Genomic DNA, 24,950 nt, shown 5'->3' with positions numbered 1-24,950 from the left:
TTTCTTATGCCTTTATTATTAATATAAAGTATTACAGCATTAATATAGTAATATAGTAATTATAGATTATTAATAAAACCTCTAATCTATATGGCTTCCTTTGCTGCTTTAGTGGCAGTGATATACTTAGCGTCTATTATAGATAGAGCGACTGTTTTCTATTATTGTAAGGACTATGAGATAGGTCCGCTGGCAAGCATAAAGACCTATCCCATTATAGATCATCGAGAGTCAATATAGCCTATAAAATCGGAATCTATAAAGCTAACCAGGCTAAGGTCAAGATTTCTCTAATACTTAAATCCTATGTTTTTTATGCCTTTAAGAAATACAAATATCTTATTAAGTAATTTTAAGTAGTCTCTTCCTGGATTAGATATATATTTAGTGTAGTAGTTAGCAATAAAGTAAATATCTAGATAAGTTTAACTAGATAAGTATACTAGAGATCTATTCTTCTATTAATATTCTGTAGTAAGTTTATTATTATAATCTGTAGTTTTATTCTTTAATAATATAAGATTGGGATTAAGAGGGGCAGATTGCAGTTTAATATGTTTAAGATCGAATCATCAAAGCATTTAATTAATATATTTACTTTAATGCAGTGTGATTCTATTATCGTCTTAAATAATATACATACTAAGGTACTATTCGTAGAGACCCTTGTCTTTTATTTTAAATACGTTTTTCAGTTTTATCCTTAACTTAGTAGCAATCTGATCTATTAATGCGAGGATTAGACAGTTATTTACCTATATTCCTATAACGATTTGCTATTTATTATAAATAAAGATATATAAGTTATAAGAAGACTTTTAAAATCCCCATTAGGAGATCTTAAAATACAGCTTTTTATATTAGACTCTTAGGGCTTACTTTAGTCTATATAGACTTTTTATAATGTATAGTAGCTTCCCCTTTAGTAGTTTCTAATCTAGTAGTAGTTTTATAAAGATAGCTTTTTTAATTTCTCTATTTAGGAAGGCTATAATAATATCTATTATAAATATCTTCTAGCCTAGATATATAGCAATTATAAAAAGAATTCTATATAAGGTAGCTTTAATAATAGCACTAAATATTTCCTTATAATCTATACCCTCTCTCTATTTATAGCCTTTAACTATAAGTCTAGCCTTATACTTCTTAATCTATCTAAATTAGTTAAGCTTTTTCTTAAAGACCTATTTAGAGTATAGTATAGTGTATTCTGTTAGGACTTATAATTCTTCAGTGATTTAAAAAGTCCTATTTTCATTATAGCTTTATTTCTCTGATTTAATAGCTATTATCTAGTCTGTAGATTTAGAGCATCTTATAGCCGCAGTATACAACTAAGGTTCAGGTTCTAAAGCTAGGTCTCTTTAGATATAGAAGATATGTTTTACAGAGGAGAAGGCTTCGATATTATCATTAATAGTTCCTTCTGGGATAAGGTCTATATTATTATATTTATTAGAGAGATTTAATTTTTATATATAAATGCTAAGTTAGATACTTAAGTAGTAATTTAAGGCATTTAGATTTACTTAATTAATATTATTATTATAAATCTAAATTGTCTAAGAGTCGCTATAATATTAGATAACTAGAGGATCCTATCTATTAATAATTACATTGAGTTATAAGTTAAGTCCTCTCTAGTTACCTTAAATTTAAAGTATTTTAGCGACTTAATCTGCTATTAGATTATTTATATTATTAAGTCTAAATTATCTATTTCAGCTTATTATCTCTAGGCCTATAAAGATAGAGTATAGTTTAGATAAGGTAGGTAGGTTTTATTCTAGTAGTTAGGCAGTAATACTATTAATCAGTAAGTAAAACCTATATTTAAGATTATTAGATAATATAAGAATAAGCGTTATTAGTCTAGGAATAATAGTATTATCTATTAGAATAGAAGGATAGAGATCTCCTTAGCTTTTAGTTTTATAATAATTTTTACCCTATTATTTCCTAAGTTACTTATCTATCTCACTAATAGTAAAGTACTCCTAGTTACCTTTAAGAACGATATTGCCTCCTGCGTTAAAGGTATAGGCTTTTATATAATAGCTCTTATAATAATTATTAACTTAATAGATACATCTTATAGTAAAATTAATGCAGTATTGAATATATCTACGATATAGTTATTCGCTAGAATAATTAATATAGTGCTTATATCTATAGCATCTGCAGCACTTATAAGATATATAAAGAATAAGTCTTACCTTGGATTTTTCAGTAATAGGATATATCTTTTCTATTAGGCCTTATTAAAGGATATAGCAATAGTTTAGTCTAACTCTTAGATATTCCTAGTATAGTCTATTTCAGTTGCATTATTTAGACTTTATTTATTTATATCGCTTATATAAAGGCTTTACTACTGCTTCCTAAGAGATACAAGGGTAATTACCTTTTAGACATATTACATATAGTATATTGCTATTATAGCTATATCTCCTGCATTTATATTAATTGTATTTCTTAGATATAAGGACTCTGTAGAAATATATTAATGCTTGTCTACTATATTTTAATGCTGCTTATTCAATTAATTTCCTCTTATATTCTTTTATTTTTTCCTTTTAGCGCGCTCTCTTTACTATAATATCCAGATAATTATATCGAGGAATCCAATATTATATCCTATATTTAGCGCAATTATTGCATCTATAGGTAGCTAAGAGATCAGTCTAGATATATACTTAGCTATAGATATAATACTAATAGTACGACTTATTATTATAGATCTCTATATCTAGGGTAAGAACTCTTATATTTTACTTAATAATCTCTAGTTTCTTATCTAATAGTTTAATATTAGAGTTATCTAATAAGATTAATAGTTTAAAGTTATTATCTTATTAAATAACTGCTATAAAGTATTTAGACTTAACTATATATTCTTTATTACTAAAGTAATATATATCAGTAGAAGATATATTAGCAGGTAGTTCTTAATAAGAACTTTATAGGTATATATTATTATTTTATAGATTATCCTTATCTTCAGTTTCCTAGCTGGCATTATTATTATAAGGTAATAAGTCTATCTATATAGATATTTCGCTATTAAAATTAAGCTAGAAGTTATTAATAGTCTATAGGTTAAGCGTATCTTAATAAGTGTTATTATTACTTTATAATAGTTAAGGTAGACTTACAGTTATTTATTATTCTTATTCTATTCTATTACTATAGGACAGTTAGTTATATTTATCCTTAATACCTTAGCCTTAATAGATTTAGGTAACCTTTACTTAAAAGACTTAATAGTGTTTATTAGAGTATATTCTATAAATAGATTTACTATTATATCCGATAAAGTAGCTAACCTATCTATAGCGATGATAAAGTTTAGGTTTACTAATGCGATCTATTTCGGGGGGTAATATTATATATATTCTGCTTCCTTAGATAGATTTGCAGTTAAAGTCGGGTTTAGCACTATAAACTGCCTCCTAGGGCGTTTTCTTATTCTTAAGGGCTTAAGTTAGAGATTAGTTTTTAAGCTACATTAAGTAGATTATAGCTTTAATCTATAGGTTTTTAGGGAGTTTAAATTCCTAAATAGTCTTAAGTGCTTTCCTAGTTATAATCTTTATTAACTGTCTAGAGATAGACTATTCTTAGATTATTAAGGTAGCCTTCTTATAAATAATTCGGTTAATATATTTATATATTCCTTCTATATAGTATGTATAAGGTATAGTAGATTTAAATAGTATATATTTCTTCTTAAGCTATTTACCGATTAAGCTATTTATAAATTTATTATTAAACCTATAGCCTTAAATAGTTACCCTATAAGCTACCTCAATCTAGTAGTAGTTATTCCAAAAGGTAGAGAATAGGTCTGATTTTCTGACTATTAGCTTAGCTCTTATAAACTGTATAGCGTTATTAGTACTAAAGAAAAAATAGAATAAACTATTATATCCTTTAATAGGGTAAGGTCCCTAGATATTAATATAAATAAGCCTATTAAGTTCTTTCTGTCGTCATAAGGCTAGGTTATAAGGTATTTAGTATAGAGCTCTAGATATTGCATAGATAGGGCAGATATATATTATTTATACATAGATTTGTTATTTTATAAGTGGGATTCCAGTGGAGATATTTAATAGGTTAATTATATTTTAGAGACTAAAGTGGCCTAAGCGTCTATACTAAATCCAGACTAGATAGTTAAAGTTAAGGTTTCTAATAAATCCTATTAGAGGTTATATAAGTATCTAAATAGATAGATAGTAGAGATTATTTATCAGTAAGGCCTAACTAACCTTAATACTATTATAATCTAAAGTAATTTAGGATTTATCCTATTATCTAGAGAGTCTTACTTATTTAGTAAGATAAGATATACTAATAATGTTACATTTCGCTAAGGGAGTATATATAGCTTTAAGAATAGTAAGAGATATAGCTTTACCGGTAGAAGATAGAAGGGATAGTATAATAGACCTTCCTCCTGAAATCTATAGAGATTAGCTCTATTCTATAGATAATGCGGATATATTAAGGGGTTTAATGGTTAAGAACTATTTCTTATTATTAAAGATATAGATATCTACTCCTAAGTCTAAGAGAATAAAGTCCTAATCTGTAATTAACCTATCTTCTACTAGTAGCATTAAGAGTATATAAGATAGCCTAATATGTTTTCCTTCCCTAAGTATTCCCTATCCTTTACCAGTTGCTAAACTTCTATCTAATTCAGTTTAAGATATATTATTAGCAGTTATATAAGTAAGTAGGTAAGTAAGGGATATACTATTATTAGGTTAGTAGGATATTATTGCTTAGTAGAAAGTATCTAAAGATTATACTATAGCGATAATGCCTTTAGGTTTATTAGGCTTATTATTAGGGTTATTTATGGATTTATTAGAGTTGTTTACTTTCTATTTATCCTTAAATCGTTATAGCATTTTATTAGGATAAGCAATCTAGCAATCTTTCTCCTTATATTCTAGTTTTCTATAGTCTTTATATATATAGACTTTATCGGATTTAGAAAACTTATTATTATTACTTCTATTATTGCTTTTAGTTTTCTACTTAGAAAGGGACTAAGCTATTTCTTCTTATAAAAGTCAGTTAACTAGGAAATAGATATCTAGCTCTATACTAATATACTATAAACAATAAAAGTCCTAGAGTTAAATAAAATCTCTATATAACTTAAGAAGCCTATTAATAATATTAATAGCTATCTAAGAGTTGCTATAGTCTTATCCAGTCCGTTTAAGATCAGACTTAAGGTCTCTATATTAGTTAATATAATCGCCTATTAAGTTATACTAATATAGCTTAAGTATTACTATTTTCTTAAGAATAACTGATCTAGTGTATTTATCTGATATACTATAAATATCCTTAATATAGGATACCTAGAGATAGGGAAAGCGAATATCTTTAATCTTATAGGCAATAGATAATACAACTGACTTAGAGATAAGCATATATACCATTTTAACCTTTTCTTTCTATTTCTCCTAGCGGCAATAAGCTGCCTACTAAAGGAAGAGACTTTTCTATATATTAATAGCGGGATAGGCAGTATCCGGCATAGGAATATTATTAGCCGCAAATATAGACTTCTGTCGTATTTAAGGTGCTTTATACTTAGAAGGTAGGAATATAATATATTATTTTTCCTTTAATTCCTTAAGGATTTTCTTAGCACCAGTAAGGAGATCCTATAGGTTATAAGATTTAGCTAAGCAGTTAAAGTAGTAGCGCTACTCTAGATAATTAGTTTTTCTATAGAGTTAGTATGCCTCTACCTCAGAGGTATTAACTGAGTAGTATCTTAATATCTTAATAGTATATTTCTCTCGATAAAGGTTCTCTTTATAGATAAGTAGTCTTAGCCTTATTTAGAGGACAGAAAGAATTTAAAAAAAGAAGTTAGGCAGTAAAAGACCTAGGCTTATAACCACTTAGTGAAAGGAAGAAGCTTAATTCAACTAAGCTAACTATAGAAGAAGGAGGACTATTTATAATAGTCTCTAGAGGGTCATAACTCTATTAGTTATACCCAGGTTGCCTCTGCTGCCTATAGGTATCTAATAGCATATAGGCAGTCAGGCAAATAACAAATACATATAAACAGGGGCATCGGGCATCCAACAAGCTTGTCCACTTTATACCACATCCAGCAAGAAACGTATGGGGTCTTTTATCAATCGCATCTAATCTCTTACAGGGCACTCCGTCGATTCCGCCAAGCATGGGAACAATAAAAGGACTCCGTTGAGCTCTAAAAATCTGGTTCTTTGGCTCCCTCCATCTCTGTCTTCTTCACCAGTTTCTAAAATGAAGTTCACTGCATTGGCCGGCTCAGCTCTGCTGGGCTTTGCTTCGGCTGCCACTACTCGAAACACCACCTACGATTACATTGTAGCTGGTGCTGGCGCTTCAGGTCTTGTCGTTGCTGAGAAACTCGCTGCTGCCGGTCATAAAGTTCTTCTGGTCGAGAGGGGCGGTACTTCGTACTACTCGACCGGCAACCGAGATGACTTGATGAAGTGGAACAAGACCGTCACCGCATATGACGTCCCCGGCATGGCTTACTACACTGACAGTTCGCCAACTATTCAGTGGTGTACAGACATTGCCGCTTCGGCCGGTTGCCTGCTGGGAGGTTCCACTATGTTGAACGCTCTCATGTTCATCAAGCCCCGCGCTGCTGACTTTGAGGCCTGGCCCAAGGGATGGCAGTGGGAGGATGGTGTTTCCGAGGCTGCCAAGAGCGTTTTTGAGCGTATGCCTGGAAGCATTCTCCCTTCTGCTGATGGCAAGCGTTATGACGACGGTGCTTTCAAAGTCATGTCAAAGTTCCTTGAGAACAATGGCTGGGGTGAAGTCGATGCTCTCAACAACGTCGAGGCAAAGGACAAGATCTTTACGCATCCTCCTTGGCTGGTAAGTTTTGTCTGCATTTGTTGTTGCTTAGTAAATTCCATGGGAAGCTCACACTATCCAGATCAGCAATGGGCTTCGAGGTGGTCCCGTCCGGGATATTCTCCCTGATGCACAGGCTCTCGACAACTTCAACCTCCAGCTTCACGCCAAGGTCCTCCGTGTTGTGCGCAAGGGACCCATCATTACCGGCGTCGAAGCCGAGCATAAGGATAGCTCTCGCGAGATCATTAAACTGAGCAAGGGTGGTTCCGTCATCCTCTCTTCTGGCACACACTCCACGCCGCGCATTCTCTTCAACTCAGGTATCGGGCCCAAGAAGCAAATTCGCATTGTCGAGTCCGGCTCTACCAAGATTAAGCTCCCGCCTGCTTCTCAGTGGATCGATCTCCCTGTTGGACAGCGTCTGCGAGACCACCCTATCGTTGTCGTGGATTTTGAAACTAAGGACAAGCTCCGGGCTCTGCCTAGCACCGCTTTCACTGATCCCAACGACGAGACAGTCGGGCTGTTCGCTGAGGGAAGCGGTCTTCTCTCTCAATCAAACCAACGTCTTAACTTCTGGAAGAGCGTTAAAGGCAGTGATGGCATCACTCGTTACGTTCAGGGCACAGTCAACGCTCCCAAGAACAACACGATCTCTGCCAAGGTTTACCTCACCCACGGTCTTACATCTCACGGCACCCTCGAGATCACACCCCAGGGCAACACCAACATTACTCAGAAGCCGTTCCTCAACACCAAGGGTGACCGCGATGCTCTCAAGACTTTTGTCGATGAACTTTTGAGCTACGCACGCAAGCCCAACAGTAACCTGAGCGTGCCGAGCAGTGTTACTGCAGACTCCATCATGGAGGTTTCCTACAGCGGCAACCATCACCTTGGCTCGGCTCACATGGGAGCCAAGAACGATGGTAAGAGCGTCGTTGGACCTGATACACGAGTCTGGGGAACCAAGAATCTTTTTGTCGTTGATGGAAGCATGCATCCTGAAGTTCCCACAGGAAATACTCAGGCCTTCATTATGGTTGCTGCTGCGCACGCGGCCAACAAGATCTTGGATCTGACATCGTGAGAATACTAAATAAATTTGTCTCGGGATGAGGTCGAAAGTTTCTCAAATGTAATCTAGCTAGCTCCTGCAAAAGTGTAGCAATAATTGTGTTCTAATAGGGTGGTAACTTTCCTGCTTTCGGCCACCTGAACGCCTTGAAGTGAACTGCTCAGGTATCAATCGACCTTGTAATAATAAAAAAAGAAAAAGATTTTTCAGAGCACCAGTTAGCTCACAGCACAACTACCAAGATATTTGTGGCCCTGTGCTTGTTAATCATGATTCGTAAACATCCACGCCGAATGGCTCATTTCAACTCCATTCCACCGAATGCTCTGTCCAACTCCGCACCCTGGTCTGTGGTCGCGTTTCCGTTCTGGGCATTCTGGGCATTCTGGGCATCCTGACTCTCGGGTACATTTCCAGTACCTTGCTGCTGCACCGGTGTACTCTTCTCGGGCTCAAGGATGTGCATCTCGCTGTCGAGCCAACCTGGCGCGACTCTCCTCTTCTCGGCGAGTTCACGCGCCTTGATCCTCTCATCAAACTCTCTGAGCTCACGATCTGCGTCTTCCTGCATCTTGGTCACATAAGCTGAGAGCGCACGGCAAGAGGCGACGATGTCCTCTGGATGCGCTGCGTGGCCTGATCCCGACACCACGTATTTGGGCTTGACTTGGCCTGCGGGGTTGTCTGATGCGGCTTCCACGCCTAGTGATGAAGGGGGAATGTTGGAAGGCATTGTCTTGTAGTTGTATGATAATGTTGTTGCTGTAGGAAGAGACACAAATGGTGAAACTGTGAGGGGCACTTGTTCCAACAGGGGATGAGTTCCTGGATGCACTATTAGCCAGATTCACTGTGAGTTACCTTGGGGAAAAGTATACGCTTGTTATCGTGCATGGTTGGTGACGATATGTCTCTGATGGCATCGGTATTATTCGACTACGGTCTCAGAAACACGGTTAAGGTCGTGTTATTTGAATGAGATCCAGCTAGAATTTATGTCGTAAATAGAATGAAAAAGTCGGTATTGATGAGATACTAGGTAGATGTAAGTGCGAGCCCAACTGGCGTGTGACACGAACATGCTGAAGTCAGGTTAAGCCAATCAGTGACCTTTGGATAGCTGTGGCGCAGTTGGCAGAACGACAACTGACCTCAGGCTTCTTAGCGATAAGGCCACTATCGATAAGCCTTGCGTCCGATAAAGCTCTCTCATCTCATACTGTACATTTTCTTGCGCTGCCTGTCGAACCCCTCCAAACAACCCCAAGCTCTTATACCAGAAAGTCTTCACAATGCTACCCACGACAATTCGTACACCTCCTCAGACCGGCGATTACACGCCCCTCGCTGAGTATCAGACTACAACACCAGAGAGCTTCATCGGTGGAACCCCTGTTCTTCACTACCATCTCCAGGGCGCAAAGGCATGGATTCCCAAGTCGCAATGCGGTATTCTAGCTTTATTTCCTGCGGATTCAAGTGAGAAGCCAAGTGCTCCCGAAGGGGACAGCATCAACGGCGATGTCGAGGAGCTCGTGGAACAAACTATAGATGTTTTCGTGAACTCTGAGTAAGCCAATTAACTTCTTCGCGATTTCTTAAACTAACGTCACCAGGGCCTTGACTCTATTCAGCAACAAAGTTGGGGCTGGTGTCTCAATTCCTTACCCCTCGATATCAATTCACGCGATCAAGCAACTCGGCCCCGAAACAGACGCCGAGCGCACCCAAGCGGTATGGATGCAACTTGAGTTCTCCGACGGCGGCGCCGAGGACGACGATTTCAACACTGTAGATCTCACCATCATCCCTCCCAAATCCGACTCTGAGGGCGGTGCTGCTAAGCAACTATACGAAGCCATGGCCGCCTGCTCAGATCTTCACCCTGATCCCAACGAAGATGAGGACGACGAGGATGACTACGACCGCATCGTTTTCGAGGGCAGCGAGGAGCATCAAGCTATCGAGGGTTTCACGGGTGTTATGCGCGGTGCTAGCAATGGTGGACTACCACCTCCTATGCCCGGAAGCGGCGGTTGGATCACAGCTGATAACTTGCATGAGTATTTCGATGAGAACGGTAACTGGATCGGCCAGGGCGCCGAGGACCAAGAAGAGGAGTTGGGTGAGGGTGCAGGAAGAGTACGAGATCGTGATGAGGCTGAGGGTGCTGGTTCAACTGAGAGTCAAGCAGCTGATGATCCTGAGAATAAGCGACCTCGCGTGGAGTAGTAAAACAAACATACATTTCACTAGAGTACCATAGGGCGTTAAGGAATAAAAGGGCAAGAATAAATGCGTTATGAGTTACAGTATGATAGCCCAATCCTGTCAAGCAGGCATCTATTGAAAACAATGATGACTATAACTACGATCTCTTTTTATTAAGATTACGTCCGAAGGTTATATGTATCCAACGAGCTTCTAAACTACCTACCTACCTACATATCATCCAATTCGATAAAATCCAATTCCCAGAAGCCCTTCACTTCAAATTCAGGGGGAAAACAAATGCGTACATTGACTTGGTGATATTACATGACCTGAACCGACCCGACAAAGAAAACAACAAAATAAAATAGGGGCAAAGGATCTACATGCGTAGACATCGTCCCTTTGTCTCTCGCCCTGATGCATCAGGAGAGCTATTAAGAAATCCATCTTTGTCGTACAATCCCACCGACTCAACGCTCTTGCGTCTGATTTCCCGCTTACTATCAGCGATTAACTCGCTCACAGTTCCCAGCTTAGATTTGCTTGACCCTCGGCTTAGATCCCGACTATCTCGTCCCACATTGACATTGACATTTTTGCGCGTCTCTCGAAGTCCACTCGACACAGGCGTCGGTTCCTGGTTCTCTTTGCCCTCTTCGATATCATCTTCTCGAATCTCGACACCCAAGTTGGAGCGAGCGCTACGGCTGGATGGAAGTGGACGGTTGGGCATGGGCGTTGCAACTGATCCTGAGGAATTCTTGTTGGGGCTTCCGAGGTTGAGATAGTTCTGGCGGCCTGATGTACTTCCCCTGGGTGTGGCGGGACTCGTGTGCCTTCTCGAGAAGCTGCTCGTCAAGTTCAACATCGGCAGCGTTGGCGAGTCGGGCTCGTTGGTGGAGGACCCTAATGATTGACCACTGTACGAACTAACCATGCTGTTCATCCTTCTGAGTTCCATGATGGAGTTACCGAGGGACCCCACACTTGGTACAGTTGGTGGAGGGGGAAGAGTTGGCATGTCCTTCTTGGAACGCGAGGTTGAGCGGCGGAGCGGCGATCCCGTAGAGAGAACGCTGGGATCATCCACGGGTAGTTCATCGCGATATATAGTATTCGCTGTCGAAGACATCTGTCGCAAATGCGCCGAAAATTCTTGTCTGGGCATTGGCGAGACCGGTTTAGGCATCATGATGTGATCGACCTGGGCAATGTGCCTCGGCGGCTCAGGGAGAGTTCTTTTCGAGCCTGTGCTCATCAACAGCGACAGCATATCCTGCTCATCAAATGGTGAAGAGTTCATAGTCGATGGACTCGGCATTGTCACCACGCTGTGTCTGTTGTCCTGCAACGCTGGCCTCATACGCTCAGGGACATCAGGTTTGGGACTCTCACTCATTCTGTTACCAAAAGACAAAGTGCTGTCTCCCTCAGTGGTCACAGAAGGTGTCAGAATGCTGGTAAAAGAGTTACTAGCAGGGAATGCCAAAGCGATGCCCTCTTGATCGCGAGCGTGGAGACTGCCGTCACGATGGAATCGCTCTGGTGGTGGCTGTAGGTATGAAGAAATCGGAGGTCCGCCGACAGCTTGTGTGCTTACAAACGAAGATCGTAGTTGCCCTTGTCCTTGTCCGCGTCCCTGGGTATTGAAGATTGTTTGTCCACCTGGGATTGAGATACTCAGATTTCTGACCCTTCTGTGCGACATCCGTGGACCAAACAGTGACCCTCTGCTGTCCGAGCTAAGCCCTCTGAGAGCTTTCTTCTCGATGAATGGATCGCGCTGATCTTTATCTTCGGACTCGTTGGCGCTATATAGTGTTGATAGGGAACTAGAAGCTTCACTCTCTTGTGATGCCCGCCTGTCAGGACTGTCATCCTTAACAATTTCTTTCGGTGGATCATTGGTTGGAGCAAATGCGTTCTCTTGGGGCTCCCACTGACGTCCTCTCAAGCGGCTTGGGCTTGAGAGTCCTCCTGGTAGGATAAGCTCTTGCGCTGCCTCTGCTAACAAGCTGTTGGCAGCACTACCAATAGAGCTGACAGAAACCTGTCGACTCTGCGCATCCATCGGTATTGTGTGAATGGTAGCTCTTTTACTCGGACTTGGTGGTACCCGACAGATGCGTACTGTCCCAGTTGTGTTGGTCGAGTCGAGAGATGATGTGGTCCTGTGGCTATGGGGAGTCTTTGTGGGCGAGTTCTTGTGAGGGGTGCTTCTCAGAGACGAGATCTTTTGTGGCGACCGTTTTGTTGGTGAGCTTCGGGAGTTCTTGCTGGGTGATCGGCTCGTTCCATCTCGAAGTCGTAGTTCTGTGCTCCGAAGAATGTCTCGAAGATCGGTATCCGTCACCGAAGCTCTTACACGGGCTCTTGACGGAGCTCGCACGGGACTGATCTGTATGTATTCCTCCTGAAGAGGCAAATCGGGTGCTGTCTTGCTTGGCTTCAGAGTCTCAACACTGTGTCTCTTCTGCCCATGGATACCTTGTTCCATCTCCTGCGCTTCTTGTGCCTTTTCCAAATCGTCGTCTGTCATAAGAGTCGGAATGGTTGGTGCTCTTCCTAGCCATCCATCTCTACTGAACAGACTGTCTCTACGACTTCTGCTAACTCTCGGTCCATGAAACTTGTCCTCCTCTATCCAACTACTCGATCGACCTCGTTTGTTGTTTCCGCCGAAGAAGGTAAAGCTGTTGTATGTCGGAAGAGGTGGTAGCACTGGTGGTAGGGAGAGGGATAGACGACTGAGAGATCTCGAACCGTTGTACTTTCGCTTGACAAGACGCTTGCTGAAGATGGATCGCCGATGGTCCTCGACACTCTCTGATACTTGATATATCGTAGTTGCATCAGTTTTATCTCGAGACTTGATGCGCCAAGTAAGAAGGAATCCAATGGCAGCAAAAAGGAGAATTGCGCCGCCGATAGAAAAGGCAAGGATCCATCCGAGACCAAGCCCGCCTGCACCACGCACTTCTCTGCGTAAGATAGTTGAAAAGTCCATGATTATTTACACTGCCTTAGCTGAATCTCAAAATATCTTCAGCTATCAGCAGTGTTCGTTAAGTTTCAAGAGTGAACAAATTCAGTCCACGAAGCTTCAGGAGGACAGACAAGATGAGATATAGCAGGGGCCAAATGAAGGAAAGACCCTTCGTTCGGATTACGCCCACTTTCATCTTGATTAATGAGTTCATACTTGATAATTGTGTTGGAGGTTATTTCAAGAGTCTCACTTCAATATCATGAGGAATGTGTTGCTGTGTGTTACCCATTCCAGCCACTCCAAACCAAGAGACCAGCTTCGTAGTTTTAATAGATCAACTTGAACGATATGGCTTGAGGAAACATGAAAAACTCGCCGTAGATCCCGTTTCCATAAGATATTTTCCGATAGATAGATACAAGTATCTTCTACTTGAAGGTTGGTTTCAAGTCTGGACGACGTATGGATCAACCATGCATCTCAAAACTGAGACTATGGGAAATACGCAATCACTAGGGAGACTTGTTCTCCAGTACGGACGGGGTAACTCATTTTATGATCATTCGTCATTCCTTTATTTTGTTTGTATCAGGTAGTTTCTCCTTAAAGCTCACATGTTCCCAAAGTCTTGGGCGATCATCGTCCCCTGCGAAGTGAAAAAAAAGAAAAAACCGTTGCAACCAAATGCTCCTCTTCCAACCAACCATGCATACCATGCGAACACCTGGAACCAGCCAGACAATAGAACGAAATATTTTTTTGTCATTTATCTTTACGACTCCCTAATCTTCTACTCCAGATGGTTTAAAAATGAGGGCGTCCATGACCGTGAAGGTGAGCACCACGACGTCTCCGTCTTGCGGGAGCCGCCACTGGAGGAGCCGCAACTGGAGGGGCTGCAACTGGAGGAGCAGCCGCTGGGACTGGTCCTACTGAAGGTGTAGCAATGGCAGTTGATGTAACGGTCACATAAACCACCTCCTCTTTGATGTCGGTCACATAAACCACTTCCTCTTCCCAGAGGATCTTGCTCACAAGGTTACCGTTAGTGATATACTGTGTGCTGTAAAAGCTCTTGGTGTTCGTAACTGGCACGAACTCGGGCGCAGGGGTGGTTGTAGGGACCTGAGCCTCAACGGAGGGGGTAGACTCGATTGCAACCACGCCAACGTCTGCGACAGCCTCAATGGTAGGTATCGGAAGGAGGGCTGGCGCAGCGGGGATAGAGATCTTGGAGAAGATGGGTGCAGGTTTCTCTGTGTTGGCGGAGCTGGGTCCAGGAGCGGGAGCTTCATAAACTGACGACACCTTGAAGATCTGACCTGGAAGAGGCGAGGCAGAGTTCGATGGTCTTTGGCCAGGAGCGTAGGTCAGAGTGGGTGCAGGGTTGAGACCGGAAGGATCAGGCTTCTCTCCAGAAGAGTGTCCATTGCCGCCAGGGAGCGCCTTCAAGGGGCCCTTGCAGTCCTCGTTTTCCAAAATGCTGGGAACCTTCATTTCACAAGTCTTGGCCTTCTCTTCGCTGACAACGTTGAAGAGGGGGCAATCTTCAATCCTTCCAGTCTCACTGGTACAGGTGTTGACAGCCTCTTGAAGGAAGTCTTCCTCCCAGCCCATAACGAAATCTCCGTGGTATCCGTAACCTGTAAATGGGTCAGTATCTCATTGCTGTGAAACATGGGCTTCCACATACCAGTAGTGTCGCCGTTGGCAAAGACAAATCGGCCGTTTCGGTCGGTAAAAGCGGCGGTGTTCCAGATCACCTCATACATGAGACTGGGTAGTCGAACAGGATAGTCCTTAGGGCACGTGCCGGTCATGACAAGATCAGGGAATGCAACATGGTCTTTGTGGTTTTCACTGTCGACTGCATCACCGCCCTTCCAGCAAGACGGGAACATGAGCTCGAGACGAATTCCATCCTTACAGTTCGCATCGAGGTAGCTCTTGTCGGGCATATAGTGGCGGTAAAGAGTGCCTTCAGGGGTCTTATCGTAGTTAAGGCAGTTGAAACCAAGCGCACGCTCAGCCAGATCACTTTGCGTAGTCTGGCCAAGAGCCTCCCACTGGGACTTCTCAGGGTCTGGTTTGCTTGGATCACCGAAGGAGTATGTTCGTCGATCGTTTGAGCCAGACAGCATTCTGAAATCAGGTGGGAAAGCGGTAATGTTGTCTCCAAAAAGGAGGTAGTAACTTGATGGTGTTAGCAGGTCTAAGAAAACAACAGGGAATCAGCTAGATTACTTACGCAAGCATACCGCCCACTTGAGGAACGAGTTCGAACTTTCCGGTGTCGGAATCTTCGAAATATAGTGCAGGATGCCAGTAAGAAGACTTGTCTTGTGTCACTCGGCATGAAGTACAATCAGCTCCAAGAAGTTGTTCAGTAGTAACAGTATCAGCGAATCCTGTGCAGTTGTTAGATATGCTTTGGTAAAGTATACGGCTTCCCTGTGCCATAAAGGCAGTGACACTAACCAGATGATCCGTGAATTGAATGGACGTGCTTTGAAACTGTGCCAGGGTCGATGATAGGATCAAGACGCGCGAGTCCAACCCGGCCAGGACACTCCATACGCCAGAAGGCATGAGCGCTGCCGACGAGACCCGCGGAAACCGCGGCGATAGATTTGAGCATCATGATGATTTTGCCCAGAGGTTTGAAATTTGACCTTGAGAAGGTTTTGGTTTAAAGGAGTGGACGATGCGACAATGCGATCTGTACAATGTTAGAAATCAACGGCAAAGATAATGCTTAAGGAGTGTGATGTAAAGAGAAGCCAATGTGCCGAGGGAAGTTATATAGAAGGAAGGCACGAATGCTTGTGATTCACAAGCAAAAGGAGCAAGTGCATGGTTGAGGCATCAGACGGAAGGAGGGGCTTGTTCGGGAAGCCAGTTGGCAACGGGTACCTGCTGGACATGACGGTTGCCAACACATGAAATTGAGAAAGTTTATTTCTGGAAACTCATCGTTTGAGAGACGATTGAGTTGTAGAACGATACTTGTTCGATTTGGAAAGTCCAGTCTCAAATTCAGGTGATGGTGGCCGAGTTCCATCCAAGTGATGGCAGGGTATCGGTGTAAGTGATTGGACAAGTTGTAACTCACCGTCGTCGTAGTAGTAGACTTTCAATCAAGTCTATGAGTTTCTGTAACTCTCGAAACCTTATCGATCGATAATTGATCCGAAAAAAGAAACGAAGGGGTCAAAGGGGAAAATATTGAAACCAAAAGCTGCAATGGCTGGGAATGCCTTTATTGCTCGATGACAGTCGCACACTCTGGCCAACCCCGCTAAGAATCTGAGACCCTTAGATTCCAACGCGTGGTTTAGATCTTCCAACGTCGAGCGTCACTGCCACGATTCCGGATTGAGCCACGGGTCTTTTTTAAATAAAAAGGGGACCTTTGAGAGTGAGGAAAAAGAAGAATGCCTTGTCCAATAGTGCCGCTTCCGGTTTACCGAGGCGCCCAACAACCGTACAGTCGGTCGACGTGTCTCAGTGTGTTAAGTGGTTGACGGTTCGGGAGGTTTCCTGACAGAAATTCAATTTAACTGAACCAGATTGAGTATCGGCAGTGACGATGAATGATGTCGATAATTTAAATGAAAAGCCGTTTTCGATGCAACGCGGTTGGGAAGCCTCGTTGATAGAGTTCCAGAAACCGTTGGAAGTCTATATCGACGATCAACGGTCGCAAGCCCTCAGATGGTGAGATTTCGTTTATCGAGCTTGACGGCTTTTACAACAGAAAGCAGAATAGCAGATTTGAATGATAGAAAGAATGAAAGTCGAACGGGCGGATTCGCAAAAGAACGTTGTTGGTGGCTTGTGTGCAAATAATGAGTGTAAGTACAGCAGAACTGGTACGTCGAAAGGCGAAGATATAGAAGGCGAGAAAAATGAATGTGAAGCAGAGCCAGCCCGAACTTCAGTAAAGAATGAATCAATCAGTAATAAAAGCAACCGAAAAGGAATGATGATAGACAGACGAGATGTGAAAAAGATGGAGAATAGGGAATGAACAGAAAGGGTCATCGGGATGTCCATGCCACTAGTAGATCGTGTTAGGCCCGCATTGACAGACAAAAAAAGCAGAGACCAATCCTCCTCGTACTGACTGACCAGCCTACTGGGGCAGTTCATCTTGGCAGTCAAGTCTGGTCCGGCCGGACCAATTACCCTCTGAGAGGGGAACGTTTTGCTATGTCGCAGCCAAAATTGCATCGGTTCCAAGGGTCAAACTTCAACCCTCAGGGGTGTTAAAGTGGTGATACCGAGCCAAGAACCCAGAATATTCCGAGCCCCATTGGATGACATGGGATACTCCAAGCGCCTGTAGGGGCGACTAGTATGTTGCGAATACCTTGGCCATGGAACGAGGAACGTGCTGCATGCAGGTACCAGGCACATGGCTTCTCGTCGAGTCGAGGGAGTTGAATAAAGATCTTCAATGTTATCCTGGGTGATGCCGGTTTGCGAACTACCGAATCAACGTCCGTATACGGCTCGTAAACGGCGCCAGAAGGTCTGGGCTTCCATCATTTCTCCTGTCAATCCCTTTCGGAAGCCCATGTCTCCAGATTGGCATCTACAGATCTTCACTTTTAGTTATGAAATTGGTTGACATGTAGGTAAACGATGATTGGATTCCTGCGCCTTTCATAGTCGCGCAGACTCCACCAGCCCAACTTTGCATAACTCGGGATGGTCCCAAAATCTCCTTTGTATGGCATTCTACCACCAGACGCACTAAACAGAAGGCTAGGGATTGCTAGATGGTCATTGTCCGTGCGGCTGGGCAATGACGCATTTCCTTTGACCTGCCTTTTGAATTTCCATGTTTGAGTGGCTGGCTGTATTTGATCTGTATTGTGTTAAGCAAGGGTCTAAGCCAAGCCGCCTCCTTGGGCACAACACAAAGGGAGAGACAAAGGGGCGCTTTTTCAAAGTGGTATTGAATGAAACCTCCTGACTGTTCTTCTCTAGCGGTCGGCAAGATCGTCAGGAACCGACTGCACATCCTCATCTTTCGGTTTCGTTAAAGTGTTTCCGGAAAGGTTTTAACTTGATTATCCCCAGACGTTTATTTGCCATGCATAAACCGATTACTGACAAGATCCAATATAATCCAGGGGTTGCTAAAGGTAGACCGGGATGCCTGAAACGGGTTTCACTTGCTGTCTAGTCCAATCAGAAAGCGTCCGGCCCTCACTGTCACCTGAGCCCCCCTATCACAGTTCAGTGGCGTTGATGCTTTTAGTGGCCGAGAGGCACCTAATGACCTCACTCTGGAGTTAACCAGAATAGGCACGTAGAAAGAAAAGGGAGCCCAGCCCATGTATATATCAAACAGTTAAGAACCAAACAGAGTTTCCCTTGTTCCAAAGCAATACTCTGGACTTTTTCGTCGCATTTCTTTACTTCCGCATAGTATTGCAAGATGAGAGATTTCGGTCGTTGCCGTTGAAACCCTGAGGGTTCATCCACCCAAGCGCTTTTCAACGCTCCAGTGCAGATCCAACTCTGTTTAATCTCCCTTGCCATGAATTATTTGCTAATTGACGCAACCAATATCGGTCTAACGTGACGATGACGTTGATAAAGTTGTATCGAATTCTCTACACCTTCTTCTCAGGTCAAGACTGAGACGCCGTGCAGGTAGTATGGTGTAGTTGCAACAATGGACACGTTTCTCTTAATACCACCACAAACCGCACATTTGCGACAAGACTGAAGAATCTAGACTATTCTCGGCCCTTATTGTTTACTTACTTCTATATTATTTGCTGCTATAATATCCGCGACCTTCAATTTAAAAATCGGATCATAAGTGCCCTGCAGAGTATAGGCGCAGCGTTTATATGTCAGAAGAGCACGCGATCTGTTTCATCACGAAACATTGTGACACACAATCGGAAGCCGATGCAGTTGGAACAAAGTTGTTGGATTAATGACAGGTCTTTTTACAAATGATATATGTATGTTGCACCAAAATGGGATAATGACCGATCTGTGTATAAGTCATTTGCCAGACGCACGTTCGCCCATCCGATATTGCAGTGGAGTAATCAGGACGAATGCGCTTTGATCCAGCAACTCTTAAACCAGAACAAAGACTGTGCTTTACCAAGTAACTATGGATGCAAACACGGAAGCCCACGTAGTTTGTTTCTGTCTTGATCGTGAAGAAATCCGTGCGCGGTTTCACATCAAGTATAGGGTAAACTCACGGGTAGAGTGTAAGTCATCGCTCATCAACCCATCAGTAAATACTATGTCTAGTTGAACGCGATCCATGGACTTGACTTATAACGACGAAAAATCAGAAGCGAAATAAGCATTAGTGAGTAGATTTATCGTCCTCGTGTTCTATGGATGTTGCTTCCGCGCATGAAGCAATCGGAATAACTTCCGCTGGTGAACAAATTTTAGACCCAGGAAACGTTGGCAGAACAAGACGAAATTAACAAGTCAGCTCATATCACTTTAAACGACTCGTTTTCCCTCGTATTTGAATGTCCAGAGGCAACAGTAACATCAATTCGAACTTGTGGATCTTAAGCAAGCATCAGTGTTTTTGATGATAGGCATGGCTGATGTCTAAAACATGCCGTCCTCTTTCCATCATGTCTCATTTCGTCCCTTTTATTGAATGCCGATACTGAAAAGCCAAGTCGAAGGAATTTAATTGCTTCCAACTTCTCTATAACTTCAATATTCAGACATACCTTTGCAGATATAAGCATTTACTCTCCCAATATTCCAAGTTGTACATATGCTGCAATCATGTGATGGAGAAGCCACAGAACTACCTTCACGCAGACCAAACTTACCTAGCATTACACAGCCACAACCCCACACCCGAATGCGGCCCCTGATGGGGTAGTAGCTCACAGTTGCGATAACAGGCAACTCCTACTCACCTTATCCTACTATGATTGACTATCTGCAATAACATACCAGCTCTCTTCACGATGGACGACCTCTCAAGCCTCGATTGGTCTGCAAAGCCAACTGGTGGCCAACCGAAGCCGCCAGTAATGAATCCAACCTTTGCGTCAATGCGACCAACACCATCTCCTTTGGCTTCTGGACGCAACACGCCTCTGTCCACACAGGGTTCCGGTTCCTTGGTTTCCAAGACAGCACCGGCACAAGCGAAGCCATCGCAGGACAGTTTTAGCAATTTGATGAATTTTGGACCCGCAAAGGCGAAGCAGAACCTCACTTTGGCTGAGCGACAGGCGCAACTCGAAGCTGAGAAGCGTCAAAAGGAGGAGGAGAGGAGGAAACAACAGGAGGCCCAGTTTGGCAATGGTCAATTTTGGGACGCGCTTGGAAGCAGAGGCGCATCGGCCAGTCATAGCCCTGCACTGCAACCGCCACCTGTATCCAACACGCAAAAGTCCAACGACGACGACGACGACCTCTTTGCTGCCTTCAACAAGGACACCAAGGTTGACAATGCGAGCCACTACCCACCTCCCGAATCGCATCGATCGACCCCCGCGAACGCAGCCCCATCTGCGCCGCCGATCAACTTGAGCGATCCGAACGCGTGGAAGACTAGTGGGGGTGGCTCAAATGGAGGTGGATTTGGAGTTGAAGACGACGATCCATTTGGCTTGAGCGAGTTGAAGCCCGCTGCTGCTCCTGCGGCCCATACTCAGCAGGCCGATGACGACGACTTCTTGGGTGATCTTGGTCGCCCTGTCGATGAAGTGCGACGCAAGCAGGAGGCAAGCCAACCCCGCGCCGAACCAGGAAAGCCCATTGAGGATGAAGATTCAAGCTCATCAGATGATGAGGCTCCGCCAGTACGAGTGCAGTTTGTTGAGCGAAAACCCAGAGTCAACAAGGATCCTTTTGACAAGGCGGTGGCCCAGCTTGTGGACTATGGATTCTCTGCTGATGATGCCCGACGTGCCCTGGTTGAAAGTGGTGATGGTTACAATGCGCAAGCCGCAGTCAACTGGCTTTTGGACGAAGCGCACCGCAAATCCAAGGAACAGGCCCAAGGAAAGACCTCCTCGGCCAGTTCTAGTAGGCCAGGAAGCCGACCCCCAGGAAGTCGGCCCCCTAGAAGCGACAGCAGGTCACCAGCGGCTGGAGACCAGGACTTGGCCAAGACAGCGGCTGCTGTGGGCAACAGTTTGTTCAAGACAGCCAACTCACTTTGGAAGACTGGACAGAAGAAGATGCAGCAGGCTGTTGCTGATTTACAGCAAGAAGGCGGCGGCGACCCAAGCCAACCTAAGTGGATGCGGGAAGCGCAACAGCAGCAATCCTCAAAGGCGCAAGGAAAGGCACGAGCAGATGCTACAGACGAAGCCATGATGCTTGAGGCCGGTGGCCGCCCCCAACCTCGCCGTACTAATAGTCGGCCTACCGAGCAGAGGGAGACTCCTCAGCCGTCAAGGGGACAGTCACCTGCCCATTCTGTTGGTAGCCGTTCGAGCCCTGCTCCTCGATGGCAACAGCAAGCACCACCTCCTACATCGGCATTCGATTCGAAATCACGACTCAACCGCCTGGCCGCAGATGATGACAGCCTCTCGACTTATAGAAGTCCTAACAGGCGAAACAAGACGCCCTCACAAGCCCCTTCACCAGTACCAACACCAAAGCCAGCTGAACCGGAGCCCGATCTGCTCTTTAACTCACAAGAATTCAAACCATCTCAATCTCTACCTACAAGATCAGCCCAGCCATCCCCTCGACCAACGACACAGGCCAAGCGACCTTCACCTCCTGTCTCAAGACCTACGCCACGACCAACTCGAGAGATACCTTCTATTAGCCCTGTTGCCTTGCAAACGTCAACACAGCACCGGCTCCAAGGCACGGCTCACTTTAAGCGAGGTGACTATGCTTCTGCTCACTCATCGTATTCATCTTCACTATCGGCTGTTCCACCAACACATCCCCTGGCCATCCTCCTTCTATGCAATCGGGCCTTGACTGCCTTGAAGACCGGAGAACCAAAACAGGCTGTTGAGGATGCTGATACAGCGCTCAAGCTTATCGGACCTGGCAATGGCCAAGGAGAAGTGGTGGCTGTCAAGAACGAGAGTGGCATTGATGAGAACCGAGACTTGAACGATCTCTATGGCAAGGCCTTGAGCAGGAAGGCCGAGGCTCTTGAGCAGATGGAGAAGTGGGCCGACGCGAGCGCGGTCTGGCAACTGTGTGTCCAGAGTGGCGTTGGTGGATCGAACGCTATTAAGGGTCGACAGCGATGCCAAAACACTTTGGCGCCCAAGCCCAAGCCTACACCTAAGCCATCAGCTGCCAAGCCTCGACCAAGACCCACGGCTACAGCTAGTCTTGCATCTCAAAAGAGCTCTGAAGCTGTCACTCGTCTTCGTGAGGCAAACGAGGCTGCGGCCAAGGAGGATGACGAGAAGTTTGTTCTCTCAGAGAAGGTTGACGCCAAGGTAGCTGCCTGGCGCGATGGAAAGCGAGACAACATACGTGCTCTCATCGCCAGTCTTGATAACGTGTTGTGGGAGAACAGTGGGTGGAAGAAGGTTGGCTTGCACGAGCTGGTCATGAACAACAAGGTTAAGATTTCTTACATGAAGGCGATTGCGAAGACCCATCCTGACAAGGTAGGCAAACTCTTATATCACTCTGCAGCGATCTATGCTAATGTTTCACAGCTTCCTCAAGACGCAAGTACTGAGGTGAGGTTAATTGCGGGGTTGGTGTTTAGCACTCTCAATGAGAGCTGGGACAAGTTCAAGGCGGATAACGGGCTATGAGCGATTATGCATGAGATGGAGTTTGTAAAGCGTTAGAAGCTTCTCCAAGGGATGAGTATATGAACAGTTTTTATTTAGGCGGCCATACCGCTGCCGAACACCATGCTATGCCATAACCATGCCAAAATGATGTGCGCCGATACTCCCTTGCCACTCTGAGTTGTATATTCTTGCGCTGTAACGACGGGTACCTTATAGACCCAGCATTCTCCTAACGCCCTCACGGACCTTATTCTCGTATTCGGTGCGTCGCTCTCGCCACATCTTTGCTGCTTCGACGTTTGCCGGGGATTCATCGTTGGGCTCAGCAAGCATGCTCATGACAGAGATGAGGATCTTCTCAACAGATTGAATAGGTGACCATCGTTCCGAAGCGTGCTCGTAGTGGTTGGGATCGTCACCGGGAGGATGTAGGATAGAGATGCAGACTAGACCGCTGGGGTAAACTATCGAGAAGTCAGTAAGCGCTGCGCGAGAGCAGTAGTAGAGTTGACGGACCATTTGGGTGCCACACATCGGCGAGGAAGCGCATAGATGGCGGAGCAAGAGGATAGTCCTTGGGGAACTTGAGCTCAGCTGGGAAGACACCGCCCTCGAAGGGAGTACCCTCAGGACCTTGGATAAGGCATTCCCAGTGGAGGAGATCGTCTTCTGAGATGGGGCCGGCGGTGATGCCCTCTGGTGGATTGTTGGTGAGCGCGCGGTACTCTTGGAGAAGGCGGCGGTGGGCGGTGGACTGCGCCATAATTAAACAAAGAGACGGAGTGAGAAGATTCTGTGCTTGCTATAAGGTATATATAAGCTTCGATGTTGTAGGTAGTGTCGAAAAGTATTGATGTGATGTTCAAGCTCGAAGCTCAGTGTTGGTGTTGACGTTTCGGACAAGGTGGAGGGAAGCTGAGGGACGGGTGGTGGGGACCCCGGGATTCCGGACTGTCCCATGATTATATGCCGGGTGCGTTCTGCCTTTTTAGGACAGATGGTAATTGTATTAGTCTTTGAAACTGAGTATTAAAAATAAGTATGTCTAACTATTGGTATTGTAGTACGTGTTAGTTCGATAGCTGTGCGTTTAGAAGCGCAAGGAATATGACAGATATCTAAGTTTATGCCTGGTAATAAAGCGACTCTCTGGCCGCTCTCAACAGATGTCCAACACTTGATATCTTTAATGACGACATGCCTTCTGAGACCACCACATTTAGAGTTGAACGTTAGAGCCATCAACAACCCACCTCTCCCTCATGATATCAAAAAGACAAAACAAAAAGATCAAGTTCCAGAAGAACTATTTGATGGTATCTCCGGTGCGGGGAATCGAACCCCGCTCGCCGCGGATTTCTCGAGATGAAAACGCGGTATGCTAACCGATACACCACACCGGATGCGATTGTTGAAGATCCTTGCTCCTATTTGAAATTATATAGTCACCCAAATTCACGCCTGCATTCTGGTCTATGATCCATTCACTTAAGCCACTCAAGGTTGCTTTCATGTAAGTCAACGGTTCAAGAGCTGACGAACTCCATTTTATTACATGAGAACTTATTAGTCTTTGTACTATTTGCCAAGGTGAGTATTACACGAATGCTTACACGGCGCTATTTAGGCTTATATCGAAGTTCATATTTCCTCTTCAATGGATTTTGTCTTCTCCAAAATGACAACTTAACCCTCACACAACTTTAAGCAGAGACTTGTCCTTATTATTTCTGAAAAAGTGATAAGTATTTTGCACAGTTTAGTATGCCCCATTGGAAACTTGGTGACCAGCCAAGGAAAATTACGAGGTCTTTAAAGTTGGCTCAGGGTAACCACCAACAAAGAGAACCAGCGAACATCTGAACAACTTTTCTATTTTAGATAACAAGCCCATGTTATTAAAACAATATCCATTATTGTATTTGTTGTTCAACTGTACACTAGTCAAACTTGATGAACACTCTTGTTTATATTTATTGTTGGTATCTGCTTTATAAACCGTCTGTGT

General features: G+C 43.8%; 7 protein-coding genes across 7 annotated transcripts, besides 4 other annotated features; 3 read left to right on the top strand and 4 right to left on the bottom strand.

The window, feature by feature from the left end:
- The first annotated feature begins 1,442 nt into the window (after positions 1-1,442).
- Positions 1,443-1,487: a repeat region.
- A 33-nt stretch (positions 1,488-1,520) lies between these two features.
- Positions 1,521-1,556: a repeat region.
- Positions 1,533-1,563: a repeat region.
- Positions 1,564-3,754: 2,191 nt separating this feature from the next.
- Positions 3,755-3,776: a repeat region.
- A 2,539-nt stretch (positions 3,777-6,315) lies between these two features.
- FPSE_02995 (uncharacterized protein) lies at positions 6,316-7,996 on the top strand (the record flags this gene model as incomplete). The annotated part of the gene is made up of 2 exons (XM_009256114.1): positions 6,316-6,924; positions 6,986-7,996. The coding sequence occupies 2 exons, from the start codon at positions 6,316-6,318 to the stop codon at positions 7,994-7,996; spliced, it is 1,620 nt and encodes a 539-aa protein (XP_009254389.1).
- Positions 7,997-8,282: 286 nt separating this feature from the next.
- FPSE_02996 (uncharacterized protein) lies at positions 8,283-8,717 on the bottom strand (the record flags this gene model as incomplete). Its single annotated transcript, XM_009256115.1, has 1 exon — positions 8,283-8,717. One exon carries the CDS (start codon positions 8,715-8,717, stop codon positions 8,283-8,285), a length of 435 nt encoding a protein of 144 aa, XP_009254390.1.
- A 559-nt stretch (positions 8,718-9,276) lies between these two features.
- FPSE_02997 (uncharacterized protein) lies at positions 9,277-10,216 on the top strand (the record flags this gene model as incomplete). The annotated part of the gene is made up of 2 exons (XM_009256116.1): positions 9,277-9,554; positions 9,601-10,216. 2 exons carry the CDS (start codon positions 9,277-9,279, stop codon positions 10,214-10,216), a joined length of 894 nt encoding a protein of 297 aa, XP_009254391.1.
- Positions 10,217-10,577: 361 nt separating this feature from the next.
- Positions 10,578-13,205, bottom strand: FPSE_02998 (uncharacterized protein; the record flags this gene model as incomplete). The annotated part of the gene is made up of 1 exon (XM_009256117.1): positions 10,578-13,205. The coding sequence occupies one exon, from the start codon at positions 13,203-13,205 to the stop codon at positions 10,578-10,580; it is 2,628 nt and encodes an 875-aa protein (XP_009254392.1).
- A 786-nt stretch (positions 13,206-13,991) lies between these two features.
- FPSE_02999 (uncharacterized protein) lies at positions 13,992-15,828 on the bottom strand (the record flags this gene model as incomplete). Its single annotated transcript, XM_009256118.1, has 4 exons — positions 13,992-14,830; positions 14,881-15,380; positions 15,436-15,595; positions 15,666-15,828. The coding sequence occupies 4 exons, from the start codon at positions 15,826-15,828 to the stop codon at positions 13,992-13,994; spliced, it is 1,662 nt and encodes a 553-aa protein (XP_009254393.1).
- A 4,342-nt stretch (positions 15,829-20,170) lies between these two features.
- Positions 20,171-22,960, top strand: FPSE_03000 (uncharacterized protein; the record flags this gene model as incomplete). Its single annotated transcript, XM_009256119.1, has 2 exons — positions 20,171-22,807; positions 22,859-22,960. The coding sequence occupies 2 exons, from the start codon at positions 20,171-20,173 to the stop codon at positions 22,958-22,960; spliced, it is 2,739 nt and encodes a 912-aa protein (XP_009254394.1).
- Positions 22,961-23,152: 192 nt separating this feature from the next.
- Positions 23,153-23,705, bottom strand: FPSE_03001 (uncharacterized protein; the record flags this gene model as incomplete). Its single annotated transcript, XM_009256120.1, has 2 exons — positions 23,153-23,406; positions 23,459-23,705. 2 exons carry the CDS (start codon positions 23,703-23,705, stop codon positions 23,153-23,155), a joined length of 501 nt encoding a protein of 166 aa, XP_009254395.1.
- Positions 23,706-24,950: the final 1,245 nt, after the last annotated feature.

Source organism: Fusarium pseudograminearum, chromosome 3, assembly GCF_000303195.2.
Source record: "Fusarium pseudograminearum CS3096 chromosome 3, whole genome shotgun sequence".
Taxonomy (NCBI): Eukaryota; Fungi; Ascomycota; class Sordariomycetes; order Hypocreales; family Nectriaceae; genus Fusarium; species Fusarium pseudograminearum.
This window is presented reverse-complemented; position numbering and strand designations above follow the sequence as displayed.